The following is a 15,514-nucleotide window of genomic DNA, read 5'->3' on the forward strand; positions in this document are numbered from 1 at the left end:
GGCAGATCCAAGCCAGCCTCCTGCGCTCCATGGAGCAGGCACTGATGGGCCAGGCCAGCCCTGCCCCTGCTGTCCGGATGCTGCCCACATATGTGGGGTCCACCCCACATGGCACTGGTGGGTGACATAGACTAAGACAGGTGGCCGGGCCTGGGGAGAGGGCTGTCATCTGGGGGAGGGGGTAGTCTCTTATCCCTGTCCCTACCTCTAAGGTTCCCATCTCTAAGTTCCCTTGACAAGACTCTGCAGGCCTTGGGAATGTTTCTGGGAGGCAGAGAGCTTGGTATCAACAGCTGCTTGCCTCTCTGTGACCACTTGTCCTCAGAGCAAGGAGACTTCGTGGTGCTGGAGCTGGGAGCCACGGGGGCTTCACTGCGTGTTCTGTGGGTGACCCTGACGGGGACTGAGGGGCACCGGATTGAGCCCCGGAGCCAGGAGTTTTTGATCCCCCAAGAGGTGATGCTGGGTCCTGGTCAGCAGGTGAGGGCTCCCTGCCCAGGCAGTGGGAACACAGGGTGGCTGGGGCTCCGCTGGGCAGAGCTGAGCCCCTTCCGTGTCCCCCAGCTCTTCGACTTTGCGGCTCGCTGCCTGTCTGAATTCCTGGATGCGCACCCTGTGGACAGACAGGGCCTGCAGCTTGGGTTCAACTTCTCCTTCCCTTGTCACCAGACGGGCCTGGACAAGGTGAGGTGGAGTGGGCATGGGGACGGTGGGGAGGGGCCACAGCCCCATGAAGGCTGTTGGAGTGACCCCACTTTTCTGCCCCCAGAGTACCCTCATTTCCTGGACCAAAGGTTTTAGGTGCAGTGGTGTGGAAGGCCAGGATGTGGTCCAGTTGCTTCGAGATGCCATTGAGAGGCAGGGGGTGAGTGGGGGCAGGGGCCATGGGACAACCATGTGGCCTGCCCTGTGCTTCTGGGAGGGCCTGCTTTTCTTTCCTGCTTACATCCTTTATCCAGTTTAACCTTGAGGTAAATGCTGTTGCCACTCCCATTTTCTAGGTAAAGAGACTGAGGTCAAGAAAGGTCAAACCAATGCTTAGGGCCGTGGGGGAAACAAAGATGAAAAGGCTTGAGCCTGTCCTCAAGGCCTCTTGGTCCAGTGGGGAAAGCATTCAATAAAAGGCTGTCCCGGTTGAGGGGGATCCATGGCCCTGGGAGCCCTGGGGAGGGCCCACTGTGCCTCGAGCAAGGACTTGGAGGAGGAGACTGCCAGGTGCATAAGCTGGGGCTGGGGAGGATGTAGTTTCAGAGAAGGGCATATGCTAATGTCTTGTTGCCTGAGGAGGCCAGGCTGTTGGAACTAATGGCCGCTGTACTGTGTGCATGGCTGGAAGTCAGGGCTGGACGGGAAGGGCTTGGGGAGCCAGGCCAGGATGAGGGTGAGCCAGCAAGTGGCCTCAATCTGGCTTGGGAGTCTCCATCACAGACAGGGCCCCAGCCCTGCCCAACCTGAGGTTCCCCTGCTCTGCCCTCCCGCTGTCCAGGCCTGCAGCATCGATGTGGTTGCCGTGGTGAACGACACGGTGGGCACCATGATGGGCTGCGAGCTGGGGACTGCACCCTGCGAGGTTGGGCTTGTTGTAGGTGAGCCATGGGCCATTTGTGGCAGTGGGTGGGGAGTACGGTTGCCTGGGGGCAGGCCCTGATAAGGTCATCTCTGTCAGACACTGGCACCAACGCGTGTTACATGGAGGAGGCGCGGCACGTGGCGGTGCTGGATGAGGACCGCGGCCGCGTCTGCGTCAGCATCGAGTGGGGCTCCTTCGGTGATGATGGGGCCCTGGGGTCAGTGCTGACCACATTCGACCGCATCCTGGACCAGGAGTCCCTGAATCCCGGTGCCCAGAGGTGGCCTGACTTTCTACTCTAGGCCCTTCTCTGCCTGCTCCCCATCCTCTCCACTGTCCTGTGTGCCAGCCCTGAGGGCCAGCCACTCCCTACCAGGAGCTCCAGGCTGCCCCTCAGGGGCCCTGGCCAGGCTCATAGAAGGAAGGGCTCTAGGTTCTAGAACTCAGAGTTCTCACACCGTAGCCCTCCCTTATTCCTGGCTCTGGGTAGCCCTGACAGGAGTTGGAGATTGGGGGTAGCTGAGTAAAGTGTCCCACCCTCCCCTTTGGGTCCTGCCACCCTCCAGAAGCCCCCTAACCCTAACCCAAACTGGAGGGGACAGTGGGGTCTGGGTAAACACCCACCTGTCTCCTGGGAAGTCATTTGCTTCTGGAACCTCCAGCCTGGGGACCCTAAAGAAAAGGATGTCTCCCTGAGGCTCTCACTGGTGGGCCCATGTGGGCCGAGCCTTAGGAAAGCCTCTCCAGCCACCCTTCCGGCCGGCAGGTTTGAGAAGATGATTGGCGGCCTGTACCTGGGTGAGCTGGTGCGGCAGGTCCTGGCTCACCTGGCCCAGCACGGGGTCCTCTTTGGTGGCTGCACCTCCCGTGCCCTGCTGAGCCGAGGGGGCATCCTCCTGGAGCACGTGGCCGAGATGGAGGAGTGAGTGCGGGAAGCCAGTGGGGTGAACAATGGACTTTTCTGCTTGGGAGAGGGAGGATGCTTTGCCCCCCAGGTAGCCACGGGGCTTTGGGGGAAGAGGGACAGGGAGCTTCTGGGATATTTGACCCTCAAAGTAGCACCCTGTCCCCCCAGCGCCTCGGCTGGGACAGCCCGTGTGCACACTATCCTGCGGGACTTGGGCCTGAACCCAGGGGCCTCGGATGCTGAGCTGGTGCAACATGTGTGCGCAGCAGTGTGCACGCGAGCCGCCCAGCTCTGCGCCGCTGCCCTGGCTGCCGTCCTCACCCGCCTCCAGCACAGCCGGGAGCAGCAGACGCTTCAGATCGCTGTGGCCACTGGAGGCCGAGTGTTTGAGCAGCACCCCAGGTATTCGGAAAACACAGATCCTGTGTGAGCAGGTAGCAGGAACACGTGTGTGTGTGTGACAAGCACCCAAGGGCACTCCAGTACCATGGCTGCAGGGCAGGGTGAGGCCAGATGGGGGCTGGGAGCCAAAAGAGGTCAGAGGAGAGAAAAGATGCTTCTCCTTGGGTGTGCAAGGGAGGGGTCCCTGGGGCACTGGGCATGGCGTTGGTGCACAGACAAACTTAGAATTGAACTGATTTGAAATGATGGGGTCCAGGCTTCAGGAAGCTCTGGGGGTCAGGGCCTGGTGCCAAGCCCGGGTGGGCCTCACATGTGTTTGTGCAGGTTCCTCAGTGTCCTGCAGGAGACGGTGACGCTCCTGGCCCCTGAATGTGATGTCTCCTTTATCCCTTCTGTGGACGGGGGCGGCCGGGGTGTGGCAATGGTGACCGCGGTGGCTGCCCGCCTGGCTGCCCACCGGCGCCTATTGGAGGAGACCCTGGCACCGTTCCGGTTGAACCGTGAGCAGCTGGCAGTGGTGCAGGCACAGATGCGGGAGGCCATGGTCAAGGGGCTCCAAGGGGAGGCCTCCTCCCTCCGAATGCTGCCCACTTATGTCCGGGCCACTCCTGATGGCAGCGGTGAGGACCTGGCCTGAGTGTGTGACTGGGGCATGGGCTCCTGGGGGTCAGTGTGTGCTGAGTGAAGCCACTCTGTCCTCTGTCCCACAGAGCGGGGGCACTTCCTGGCGCTGGACCTTGGAGGCACCAACTTCCGAGTCCTCCTGGTACATGTGGCCACAGAAGGCGTGCAGATCACCAACCAGGTCTATTCCATCCCTGAGTGTGTGGCTCGGGGCTCCGGGCAGCAGGTATCACAGCCTGGGGCTGAAGCAGGCACAGGGAAGGGCCGGTGCCCCTCTCCCCGATGCTGACCTGCGCCGCCCCTCAGCTCTTTGACCACATCGTGGACTGCATCGTGGACTTCCAGCAGAAGCAGGGCCTCAGCGGGCAGAGCCTCCCCCTGGGTTTCACCTTCTCCTTCCCGTGCAGGCAGCTTGGCCTGGACCAGGTGAGGGGGGCGGGCTGGGGGAGGGCGTTCCCAGGGCTTCCCACCCACATGCCCTCATGGCCTCGCAGGAGGCTGGGGAGAGGACTGGGGGAGGGGCAGGCAGAGGCACCACTGGGCTGAGCTGCACTCGGCCTCAGTTTCCCTACTGCAGTGTGCCCAACGGGTGGAAGGGGTCAAGTGGCCCGGAATCCAGTCACGAAGAGGCCTGGATGGAGAAGGACCCGGGTATCCCCGGGGCTGCCAATAAGCAGGAGAGTGGAGCCAGGGGTAGGCGTGGGCCCTTGGGAGTAGTGCAGGCCCAGGTCTGGGCTGACCACGCACTGGTGTCTGGCCCAGGGCCTGCAGGGAGCAGCATTGGCTCCAGGCGCTGGAAGGGCTGTGCTCACACGGGTCCTTTGCCCTCTCTCCCCTTCCCGGCCTTGCCAGCGTCCCTCTCAGTGCCTGGCTGGGGTGGGTGCCTAACTGGGGTGGCAGAGCAGCAGGCTCTCAGCACACACCTCCACGCACCCTTCAACAAGAACGCTAGACTTTTCGTGCACACACTGAGGCCTGTCATGCAAACAGGTCCTCCTGGACCTCTAGTCCAGGTTCTCACGAGTCCCCTCCTCAACATCCCAACTTGTGCGAAAAATTGCTATGATGAGGGGTACACAGTCCCCGAAGGTGCCCACTGCGTCCTGTCCTACCTGCGTCTCTGAGCAGCTCTGCCTCCTTGGCTCCAACCAGCCCTTGCGTGGCTGTCGCCCTCTGCTCCGGCCCTGCCCGCCCAGATGCGTGCCCCTGTACTCTGCCTTCCCCCACCCACACGGCCACTGCATCTCGGCTGGTCCTCTCGCTCCGGGCTGAGCAGCTGGCGCCTTTTGATTATTTCTTATAAAGTGTGAGAAGCAGGTGGGACTCAAGATGCAAAAGCAGGCATGCAGGAAACGTGATCCTATTGATCTATCACTGAACTAAATGTCTGTGTTGAACCCACAATCTTTGGAGGGTGAAAACTTAATGTTGATCAATTTGGAGACCCCCCCCCCCCCCAGGGGCCCCTCTCGGCTGCACAGTGATCGTCCTTCGTTGTAATGAATGTGCAGACACAAAAGGGAAACTCTTGGGGAGACACCAGACCCCCACTGGGAAGTAGTAGGGGGCTACTACGTCCTCTCTTGGGTCCTCACACCTCCCTGGGGAAGGAGGGCAGAGGCCTCTTCTCCTCTCAGATCACCCAAATCCTGTGTCTCCTTCCTTCCCGCCCAAGGGTGGGCCCAGCGTGGGGGGCACAGAGCACCGCTCTCAGGAAGCCATCTGAAACCTGGCTCTGCCGACCCCACCCCCACTTCCCAGGCCAGGGGTTCTTTGTCTTCTCTGGGAGCAGGAAAGCTTTGCTAACTCTCATGATCTGGTCTCCCACAAACTGGCCTCCCTCTCATTCACTCTTGTTGGTTTCTGGTTTGGGGACAATGAGCACAGAACACCCTAGATGTAGTCGTATAGGGAAAGTGATACGACAATATTACTGGGGGAAATGTTGGTTAGTATTCCTAATCTCCTGACCTAAAGATTTTCAGATCTGCTCTCCATGCTTCCCCGTGGGCAGAGCAGTCATTTTCTCCCCGCCCCCCCTACCCCCGCCCTTAGAGAAGCACACCAAGAAAAGCACAGCCAAGTCCCCGTCACTGAGTTCACAATTTAAGGCCAATTTCTCCCAGTAAAGGCTTAGCCGTCTTGTCCCCTTCCATCCGGCCCACATGTCTGGGTTCTGGCTTTTCTATTCGTCCTTCACTTACATCTGGCACACACGTGTGAATCTCCCAATGACACAGCTCTGTCCCAGCTCCAAGAATTCCTTCTCTCAAGCGACTCTGGCTAGCTCTTTTCAGAAGAGCAGAACCTGCTGCCATGTGGACCCCCTGAGCCTCCCCTTTCTCACACACAGCACTCATTTGACAAGCTCCATCCCTTCCTAACCCAATCACGAAGGGCCATTCCTTCTGGGCAACCGTCTTAAAATGGCCAAACCCCGAGAGCATCTGAGCATTCTGGTACTAACATAGGTTGAACGTTTATTAATAGGTTTCTTCACACTGGAAGGCTTCTGAGGACTTGGCAGGGGGTAGAGGGCAAGGCCCTCTGCTGTATGGGCAGAGTGGACCTGGGGGAACATGGTATGCTGGAGGAGATGCAGGTTTTGGGGAGGCCAAGTGAGATTCCAAGGGGTCCCCTGCCTTGGTCCCACCCCAGGGCATCCTCCTGAACTGGACGAAGGGTTTCAATGCATCAGACTGTGAGGGCCAAGACGTCGTGCGTCTGCTGCGGGAAGCCCTTAAACGCAGACAGGTAAGGAGTCTGCCTCCAGGGGTGCTTTGGGGCTGTGGCAGGCCTTGAGGTGAGCAAAGGATCTCTTGCTTCCTAAGAGGGGGACCCTCTGCAGTAGAGACCTCTGGGTCCAGCACCAGTTGCCGTGACGACCATGTTGCCCAGCAACTAGCCTCATCCTTTTGTGTGCAGGCAATGGAGCTGAATGTCGTTGCCATTGTCAATGACACAGTGGGAACCATGATGTCCTGTGGCTATGAGGACCCCCGTTGTGAGGTCGGCCTTATTGTTGGTGAGGAGGGCCCCGCTCTTTTGTGTCCCTACTGCCTGATGCTAATTCATGGGACACTCGGTGCTTGGAGCCGGGGTGGAGGGGGTTTGCGGGGAGGGTGCCAAGGATTGACAGAGAATAAGCTATGTGGGTCCTTTAGGTCAACCAAGATTCTAAGTCTTTATTAAGCGCCTATCCTGTGGCCAGCTGAGGGATGGATGAAGGGACAGGAAGACACATAAAGGGAGAAGACACCTGCCTTTTCAGAACTGACCATTTAGCAGGGCCTGAGCCTAGAATAGCACGTGGCAGTCAGAGAGAGCTGAACCTGACTCTGTGCCAGGGTGACAGGCTGAGCTCAGAAAGGAAGGGGTCCCACGATGAGTGGGACTTGCAAAGAAAGCCTTGAAAGAAGGGATTTGGTTGGGCAGGGAAGGAGGGCTCCCACAGGTCCTCAGGCATCCATCTCTCAGAGCACTGGGTGGGTGATAGCCACTCATGGGACTGGGAGCTTCTTGAACATAGAGCCTGGCATGGGCAGGCGCTCGGAGGGGTGTGCCCAAACTGCCATGGGAATAAATCACTGGATGGAGGAAGTCAAGGGGGGAGGGGTTGCAAGTTCACCTGCCTAGAGCTGACCGGGTGTTGGGATAGGAAAGGGATGCCTTTGCCCTCTGCCTGGAATGCCGTTCCTTTCTGTGCTTCCTGGCTTCAAGGCTAAACCCCAACTTACTTCCTCTCTGTAGCTTTTCCTGACCCTCTAGGCAGGATGATTCACTGGCACTCCCAGGATGCTCTTCTTTGCACCTTCATTTAGGCACATACGGGCAGTCTCTGAGTTGTCTGCTCATTGCCCCACCTCTGGCCTCTGCGGGGCTCCTCTGGTCTGACTCCTGTCTCAGTCCTTGGCTCTTGGCCCAGCACCTGCTAGTTTGACTAAGGAACTGAAGACCAGTTCAGGGAGCTTAGGCGTCTCACCTGCAGACCGTGGAGGGCTGTCACACATCTCCCAGGGGAATGGCATAGCTGGTGGCATTTCTAGGAGTGCCCGGGGGAAGCATGGGAGATGCAGCGATGGTGGAGCTGGAAGGGGAAGCAGTGGAGGCCCAGGGGCTTGGTGCTGGCAGGAGCTGCACAAGAATGTCAGGAAGGAAAGAAGACCAGGACTGGGGGCAGGCCATGAGTGTGGGGAGATGGAGATGTAAAAATGAGCCCACATTTTGCCGTCTCAGTGCAGGAAGGGTTCAGAGGGGGACCTGTCTGATTAAGTAAATGGCTCCTACTCCGTCTGGCCTTCCTGCAGGAACCGGCACCAATGCCTGCTACATGGAGGAGCTCCGGAACGTGGCAGGAGTGGCTGGGGACCTAGGCCACATGTGCATCAACATGGAGTGGGGCGCCTTTGGGGATGATGGCTCTCTGGACACGCTCAGCACCTGCTTCGATGCAAGTGTGGACCAGGCATCCATCAACCCTGGCAAACAGAGGTGTGGGCTGGGCCGGGCAGGGGTGGCTGGTGGTGGCTTCCGCTGGTGATGCTAGTGGATGGGGTCTCCTACCCTGTGGGCACACACACTTCCATGCAGGTTTGAGAAGATGATCAGTGGCATGTACCTGGGGGAGATCGTCCGCCACATCCTCTTGCATTTGACCAGCCTTGGAGTTCTTTTCCGGGGTCAGCAGACCCAGAGCCTTCAGACCAGGGACATTTTCAAGACCAAGTTTCTGTCTGAGATTGAAAGGTGCCGAGCCGTGCATTACCGCCTCCCACCTCCCAAAGGGGTCTTTCTGTTCACTTTGGGTGGAAGGCTGGTTGGAGGGAGGTCCACCTAGGAGGACAGAAGCCACGAGAGGGGAGCTAATGCCAGACCCTACCTCTGTGTTCTATTCCTTCCTGTCCCCAGTGACAGCCTGGCCCTGAGGCAGGTCCGAGCCATCCTTGAGGATCTGGGGCTGCCCCTGACCTCGGATGATACCCTGATGGTCCTGGAGGTGTGCCAGGCTGTGTCCCAGCGGGCAGCCCAGCTCTGTGGGGCAGGTGTGGCTGCCGTGGTGGAGAAGATCCGTGAGAACCGGGGCCTGGAAGAGCTGACTGTGTCTGTGGGAGTGGATGGGACCCTCTACAAGCTGCACCCCCAGTGAGTCTGGATGCCAGGCTGGGTGGGAGGCATGCCTGGGTAGGGCCTGGCTGGCCTGGGCTCACCTCTGCCCCTCCTCTCACAGCTTCTCTCGCCTGGTGGCGGCCACTGTGCAGGAGCTGGCCCCTCGCTGTGCAGTCACCTTCCTGCAGTCGGAGGATGGGTCGGGCAAAGGTGCAGCCCTGGTCACTGCCGTTGCCTGTCGCCTGGCCAACCAGACCCGTGTCTGAAGAAGTCTCCAGGAACCAGCTGTGCTGGACCAGGGCTGGGGCCCCACCTGTGCCCCAGCCAGGCTCAGCCAGCCAGGACTCCCAGAACAGCCCATGTGTGACCCCTCTGTGGCCACTGACCTCAAGTTCTGGCTTCCCCGAGAGAAGCAGCACTTGGGCTAGCAATATATATATAATTTATTTACATTCACGTCCGCTAAAATCCCTACGCGCCCCGGCGGCCGGGCAAGGCTGTGTACATAAGGCCAAGTGTAAGTGCATGAATGCACTTAAGACAGAGTCAGGGCACGAGCTTCACACGACAGGCCCCAGGAGCGGGCACGCCACGGCACGCACACTCGCCATTGTCCAGCCCAGGACTCCCGTTGCATATTCACACGCCCCGTCGGGCAGGGCTCCTCTTGGTGGGGGAGGGGGAGGATCAGGGAGGAGCCTTGGGCGTCCCTGGGTGGGTGGGAGAAGGGCAGCATGTGAGAGGCAGATGTGGACTGATACCGGGCGTGAGAGGTGTGAGTGGCCTCCAGGTGTACAGCATGACGTGTGTGCGGGGGAGGGGGAAGCCGGTGAGATGACACACGAGACATGCGTGGGCACATGCCCGTGTGGGGGTCGTGTGCCTGAATCCAGGGGCCGCCCCCCATCCGGCTGTGGCCCTCAGTCCCACAGGCTTGGAGCCGGGCCCCTCAGACGTGCCCCTACCCAGCAGGCACAGAAATGTTTGCATAAGGTCCAGCTCAGGCAGGAGCTCCAGGGTGCGTCCCGAGCCCAGTGTGTGCACACATGCTGTGCGTGTGCGGTCCCCGGCCAGGGGCGGGGGGAGAGGTAGCACCACACACATACACACACACACACAGGGGCTGGGCCTGGGTTGGCTTTTGGCACTGTCCAGCCTGGGCCCTGGGGGCAGGTGGCAGTGCCAGCCTGGCGGGGCGGGAGCATGGGCAGGGTCTGAAGGGCCATTGTGAAGAGACAGCGTTCACCAGGAGGGGCCTGTCCACATAGCTCCCCGGTGTGAGGAGGCCCCGTCCGGCTCTGCCTGTCCCTGGAAGGTCCCAAAGCTGGTGAGAGTGTAGGTGTGGGGGCCTGGCTGGCCTCAGCATTCAGCCTCCGACACTGTGAAGAGGCCGCCGTCTGGCTGGCCCAGTCCGGCCACTGCTGCAGCCAGCTGGCTGAGGTTGCCATTGGGGAAGTGCCTTGCCTCCCACAGGTTGAGGATCATGGCTGTGGGGCTGGGCTTGGAGGCAAAGAAGCTGAGATGGCTGTGGAGAGAAGGGGAGGAAGGGAGCCCATTAGTGGGCTCCAGGCTACTGCCTCCTGCCCCCAGCCCACCCCTCTGTCAACCATACTGGATGCCCTGGCTGCTGATGGATGGGCCACAGGCCCCACAGAGTGTCCTGTCCACCCCACCCAATCCTACCCTGCCAGGCTGGACTACAGGTGGCCTTTGCAATCCCCCCTGCCCATCTCCCAGGCACCTGTCCAGGTGGAGTTTCTGGGCCAGAGTCCGCCAGTCGGCACCTCGGCTACAGGGTGGGTCCAGGCTGGTAATGATCTTCTGCCGAATGAGGAAGGGGATCTTGAAGGCACTGGGGCCCACTAGGGCTGGGACCCCCCCTTCGCTCTCCAGAGCCAGCAGCTCCGTGAATCTTGTGTCCTGGGGTGGGGGGAGGGGGGACAGCAAAGGGGTGAAGATGACTGTTAGAACTTTCCCTGGCCAAGCCCATGGCAACCTCCTGGGGGAGCGCCCAAACCACCTTAGAGCAAAGCACCACCTGACACCCCCACTGGGGCTCAGGGGTAATGACCTGCCAAAGTCACACAGCCAGTGAGCACAGGAGCTATCTGGCCCCCTTCCCCTCCTCCCCCAGTAGCCCTGACCCTCCCCACCCCGCTCAGCCTCTGCTGAACACTCGGGATTCACCGTGTTCCTCTCACCGCCTGTGTCCTTGAACTCAGACACTGCCAGAAACGCTGCCCTTCCCTCGCTGCTGCCTGTCTCACTCTTACTGATCCTCTGAGGCCCAGGACAGAGTCCTCCTCAGGGAAGCCCAGGCCGCTCCACCTCTCCTTCCTGCTGCTCCCACATCCTCTTCAGTCCCTTCCAAGTCAGTCCCACTGCATGTGTCTGCATCTGTCCACTTGCACCTGCACCTCTCCCTGGAGGCTCGGCGGAAGAGGCCAAGCGGCTTCTGGTTCCGAGGAGGAGGTGTCAGGGCGGGCCTGGGTGTGGCGCACATTATGGCAGTGCTGATGCCCTTCCTGCCCACCTTGGTGATGTTGAAGTTGATGTTGAAGCTCTGCCCGTCACCCTCCACCTGCCACACCCACACCTTGCAGGCCAGGTCACTGGTGCTGGGGCTGACACGCTCCAAGGTGAAGGTGCAGTGCAGATACTGCTGTGTGCCATTCCAGATGTGATAAAAGGGGATCTCCTGGGGGTGGGGGGCAGAAGGGCAGTGTCAGGGGTGCCCGTGGCTGGTGGGCCCGGCTCCAGGCACCGTGAGCGCCCTCACCTGGTAGCTGACGAGGAGCTTGCTCTTCCACAGGGAGCTGGGCACGTCGTGGATAGACAGGCGCAGGTTGTGGTAACTGTCCTTCAAGTGCAGGACACGAGGTTCCTGGATCAGCTGTCCTCCCAGCTGCTTCTCCAGCTGCACCACCTCCTGCAGGACCACAGGTGGTCAGCTGAGCCCGGGGACTGGGAGAGCCCCCTGCACCTCAGCCTTCAGGGCCAGGCGCACAGAGGGTGGGGCTGGGCAGTACCTTGAGTGCATCTCGGGTGTCCTGTAGGCAGTAGACTCGGATGTTGTACTCTAGGGAGGTGCAGGCCACGGGGGCAAACAGAAGCAGCTTGAGGCGCTTGGCAGCGGCCACACTGAGGGCCTCTCCCACGAGCGCAAAGCGGCCCAGCTGCTCGGTGAAGATGTAGCAGGTGCCGGCCTCCAGCTGGCAGTAGTAGAGGTGGGAGGGCGCCTCCTCACCCAGGTGCAGTACGTCCTGCGGGTAGGGCCCGATGGGTCAACTCATGGCCAAGTGCAGCTCTGAGGGGTGGCCAGAGACTGGGGACAGGGACCTGGCTCAAGGGCCAGGTAGGAAGCCGGGCTCCACTTGGAGGCCTGTGTTGGCTCCCTAGGGTGGGCAGTGGGGCTCACCTCCCAGCTGCCCTCGCAGGACTGCTTCTTGAGGCGCAGGCTCCAGCTCTCAGGGCTAGGCTCCCCGCAGTGGTCCATAGCCAGGATGACAGGCCGGGTGAGCAGCACTCCGGGGGGCCCGCAGCTAACGATGGGACTCAGCAGGGTCTGACAGCCGGCTAGGGGCAACCTCAAGTGGGGAAGTACAGGTGGGGAGGGAAAGGCATCAATGGACCACCCTGGACTGGGTAGGACGGGGCAGGGCAGCGGCCCCTGGGGTCAGGAGCAGAGCTGGGTTGAGCTTAGGGGCAGCTCTTCCCCGGATCCCCCTCAGGCCAGACCAGACAAGGCCCAGCAGTGGTTGGGCAGGTGGCTTCCTGGTGACTGCAGGCAGGGGGGCCCACCCAGCCTCAGCTGCAGGGCCCAAGCCCACACCTCACGTCCTCCGGCTTGTGCAGCGTGAGATAGATCTCGTAGATCTTCCCGCGAGGTATGGCATCTGGGGGGATGAGGAGGCTGACCCCTGTGATAGAGCGAGAGGAGGGCCGGGCTTACCAGGCTGCAAAGACACCAAACACTGCCAGCCCCTCTGTGAGTCTCCCTCTGAGGACGGATCGGTGCTAGCCTGGCCTGGGACAGAGGTGCCACAGGGACTGCCCTACTATCCACACGGCAGGAAGCAAATGACAGCGACCCCAAGAGAGCGCCAAGACACTTGGGTGGGCAAAGCATGCCCAGTGAGCCTGGGCACAGAAAACACCGAGACAAAAGGTGCCAGGGATGCTGGACCTACCTCCCCTTGCCCTGCTTAACGCCTTCCCTTACTCCTACTGGATGAAGTCTAGCTCCCTGGCCTGGAATTTAAGGTCTTTCGCCTCTGGCCCCAACTGCCTTCTCAGCAGCATCTCCAGCCCAGCCTGAGCTGCCTACTCGCTGTTCTGGAACCACCGCCCAGAGCTGCCTCTGTCTGGGTGCCCTGCCCTTCTACCCTGCTCACGACCCTGCCACCTCCACGGGCCCTGGCCGCCTCTGGGGAAGGCAGCTCTCTGCCACCATGCATGACTTGGGCAGTGGCCCACTATAGGTGGGGCCGGGGCCTTGAACAACCTCGCCGCTTTGATAGCCCTCCTGGGTCTGGGAGCCACTGCGCATGTGTCCTGCTGTCTGGCTGAGTCACCCCTGCCCCAGCGTCTTGCAGGGGCAGCATCAGAAAGTGCCTGCGGAGGGAGGAGAGGTTCCAGGGGAGGCAGTCAGGGCTGGGAAGTTGCTCTGGGGATGGCGAGGGGTGGTCGTGCCCCACTTTCCTGCCCTTTTAGGACAGGGAGCCTCTACATTAGAAGAGGGAGAAGAATTCTATGACCCTGTCCCACCAAGTCTGAAGGCACAGGCATGCTCTCCAGAGTGGGCGACTGGCTAGACCGGCTGGACGGTCACCACTTCCCAGGGACTGAGGGGAGCCAGTGATGGAGTGCTTCCAGCCGAGGACAGGCACTCAGGAAGGTGAGGCAAAACCACGGGCCCTGCTCTCAAGAAGCACCCAGCCCAGTGGGGAGAACAAGATGGATGGCAGTGAAGAGTCCTGGGCGCGGGGGTAGGCACCCCACAATGGTCACTGACCACCCGTGTGTGCCTGCCCCTTCCTCAGGCACGGACCATCTCACCTCATCCCTAGGGCAGAGGCATGAAGCAGAGAGGGAGAGCTGCCAGGCCAAGACCTGGTGGGAGGGGAGGGGGATTGTGTGTGCGTGGGGTGCTGGGAGCCCACCGTGGCTGCCACGTGCAGAAGCCTCCTCAGGAGGACAGAGGCCACCACAGTTGGCCAGCAGGGGAGGAGCCACTGTGGCCTTGTCACGTGGGCTTTGCAGGGGGCATTGGGAAGCCCCGGAAAGGAGAGGGACATGACGAAGGGTGGCTGCGCCGGGCGAATGCCTGGCGCTGTGACCGATGACAGGTAGGCGTGGTGGTCAGGGCCGGGGGAGGCAGCGGGAAGACGAGGAGCAGTGGGGTGCAGGAACATCTGAGGAGGAGGAATGATGGGATGGGTGTGTGACTGCCGTAGAGGTGAGGGGCAAGTGAAGAAGAGCAGGAGGTCAAGGTGACCTCCAGTTTCTGACTCGACTGTGCTGTCCCTGAGGTGGGGGAAGCCGGGAAGCAGGAGGTTGTGGGGGAAGGTGGGAGACGGTGCCGTTTTGGGCACAAGGAATGTGAGACTTCCAGATGGAGCTGCCCAGGAGGCAGCTGGGTGTAGGATTCTGTCGCCCAGGAGAACTGTGGCTGGGGATTAGGAGTGGGAGTGATCTGCACAGACATGGCGATTAGAGCCATGGAGTGGGAGAGGGTGCCAGGAGGGAGCTCTGATGAACACCTACATTTGGGAACAGGCACCTGGAGCAGCTGAAAAGGGACGAGAAACCCAGGGCTATGTGAGGTCATCTAAGCCGAGGGCAGAGAGAATTTCAGGTGGCAGTGGCCAGCCACACCAGAGGTACGCAGCTTCTTTGAAAGATGCCCATGGAGGTCTGTGGATTTTTTATCGAGGTGTCTCAGACCCGGCAGGGGGGTTGTGTGAGGTGGTGGGTGGAAGAGCCCCCTGTCTAGGTGCTTGTCTTTTGCTGTTTCTTCACCTGTCCCACCTGGGAGCCCAGGGCCCTCCTGGAGCCGGCACATGTACACAAATGGACAGAAGTCCTGTGCCCCAGGCCACAGAAGGGAGATAGCTCTGGCCGCGGCCTCAGTGCCAGCCCCACTGTCAGCCACAACTGGGTCGTCTCCCAGACTCGACCTCCTTTCCTTGCTGGCCCAGCTCCGCGTTTGGGGTGAGGCTGAGTGGCATAGGAGGGACACGGATGCTAGTCTTGCCTCTGAGAGCTCCCCGAGCACTTTGGGGCCCTTCCCACCTGTATGAGGGATCATCAGCCGGCCCCCGAGGAAGTTGAAAGTCCCATAGGCCATGTTGCTGATGCCTCGCGGCAGGGAGCGGAAGTAGTTCTGGGTGGACAGGCGGGAGACAAAGTCCTCGGCCTCAGAGGTGGGCGAGCTGTGGTGCAGCGTGTGGCGGCCGCCACTCAGCGGGCTGAGCAGGTGCCCATTGGTTAGCTGGAACTTGGGGCTGGGCCCGTCCTGCCGGGGACACAGGCTGCCCTGGTAGGTGGTGGTGGTGGTGCTGAGGTCTGGCTGGATGGTGAGCAGATGGGGATTGTCTGCAGGATAAAGGCAGACTCAGGGAGTGGCACTGAGGGTGGCCAGGCCCAGGGGCCCCTGGCATGGGAGCCAGGGCGGGAGCTGGGGGCAGAGGCACCACACCTGCTTTGCTGGGCTTGATGCTGACGGGCTGGAAGCCGGAGGTGAGGATGGAGGAGTCGGCCACATCTGAGTCCAGCCCCTCCTTCTTACGGCAATAAACGAGGATGAGGACGAGCAGCAGCAGGAGGAGACACACGGCCACGGCCACGAGGCCCACGTACAGCGCCACGTCCTCTGGCCCAGAAGCAGCTGCGGGGGGGGGGGG

General features: G+C 61.0%; 2 protein-coding genes across 2 annotated transcripts in view; one reads left to right on the forward strand and one right to left on the reverse strand.

The window, feature by feature from the left end:
* Positions 1–9,061, forward strand: part of HK3 (hexokinase 3) — a 17,754-nt gene extending 8,693 nt beyond the window's left edge. Inside the window, 17 exon segments of the mRNA XM_006763696.2 lie at positions 6–117; positions 326–480; positions 565–684; positions 770–865; positions 1,487–1,586; positions 1,667–1,850; positions 2,337–2,492; positions 2,646–2,879; positions 3,204–3,499; positions 3,590–3,729; positions 3,810–3,929; positions 6,162–6,257; positions 6,429–6,528; positions 7,811–7,994; positions 8,094–8,249; positions 8,412–8,645; positions 8,731–9,061. Of these exon segments, the coding sequence (XP_006763759.2) occupies positions 6–117; positions 326–480; positions 565–684; positions 770–865; positions 1,487–1,586; positions 1,667–1,850; positions 2,337–2,492; positions 2,646–2,879; positions 3,204–3,499; positions 3,590–3,729; positions 3,810–3,929; positions 6,162–6,257; positions 6,429–6,528; positions 7,811–7,994; positions 8,094–8,249; positions 8,412–8,645; positions 8,731–8,875 (2,628 nt within the window). The 3' untranslated portion in view covers positions 8,876–9,061.
* UNC5A (unc-5 netrin receptor A) overlaps positions 9,035–15,514 on the reverse strand; it is a 75,664-nt gene continuing 69,184 nt past the window's right edge. Inside the window, exons 10-18 of the mRNA XM_006763711.2 lie at positions 15,310–15,498; positions 14,904–15,206; positions 12,442–12,529; positions 12,028–12,196; positions 11,639–11,872; positions 11,389–11,538; positions 11,143–11,307; positions 10,351–10,529; positions 9,035–10,134 (exon numbers count right to left, since the gene is read on the reverse strand). Of these exons, the coding sequence (XP_006763774.1) occupies positions 9,969–10,134; positions 10,351–10,529; positions 11,143–11,307; positions 11,389–11,538; positions 11,639–11,872; positions 12,028–12,196; positions 12,442–12,529; positions 14,904–15,206; positions 15,310–15,498 (1,643 nt within the window). The 3' untranslated portion in view covers positions 9,035–9,968. The remainder of the gene's footprint in view (positions 10,135–10,350; positions 10,530–11,142; positions 11,308–11,388; positions 11,539–11,638; positions 11,873–12,027; positions 12,197–12,441; positions 12,530–14,903; positions 15,207–15,309; positions 15,499–15,514) is intronic.

The sequence above is a fragment of the Myotis davidii genome, unplaced genomic scaffold (assembly GCF_000327345.1).
Source record: "Myotis davidii unplaced genomic scaffold, ASM32734v1 scaffold319, whole genome shotgun sequence".
Taxonomy (NCBI): Eukaryota; Metazoa; Chordata; class Mammalia; order Chiroptera; family Vespertilionidae; genus Myotis; species Myotis davidii.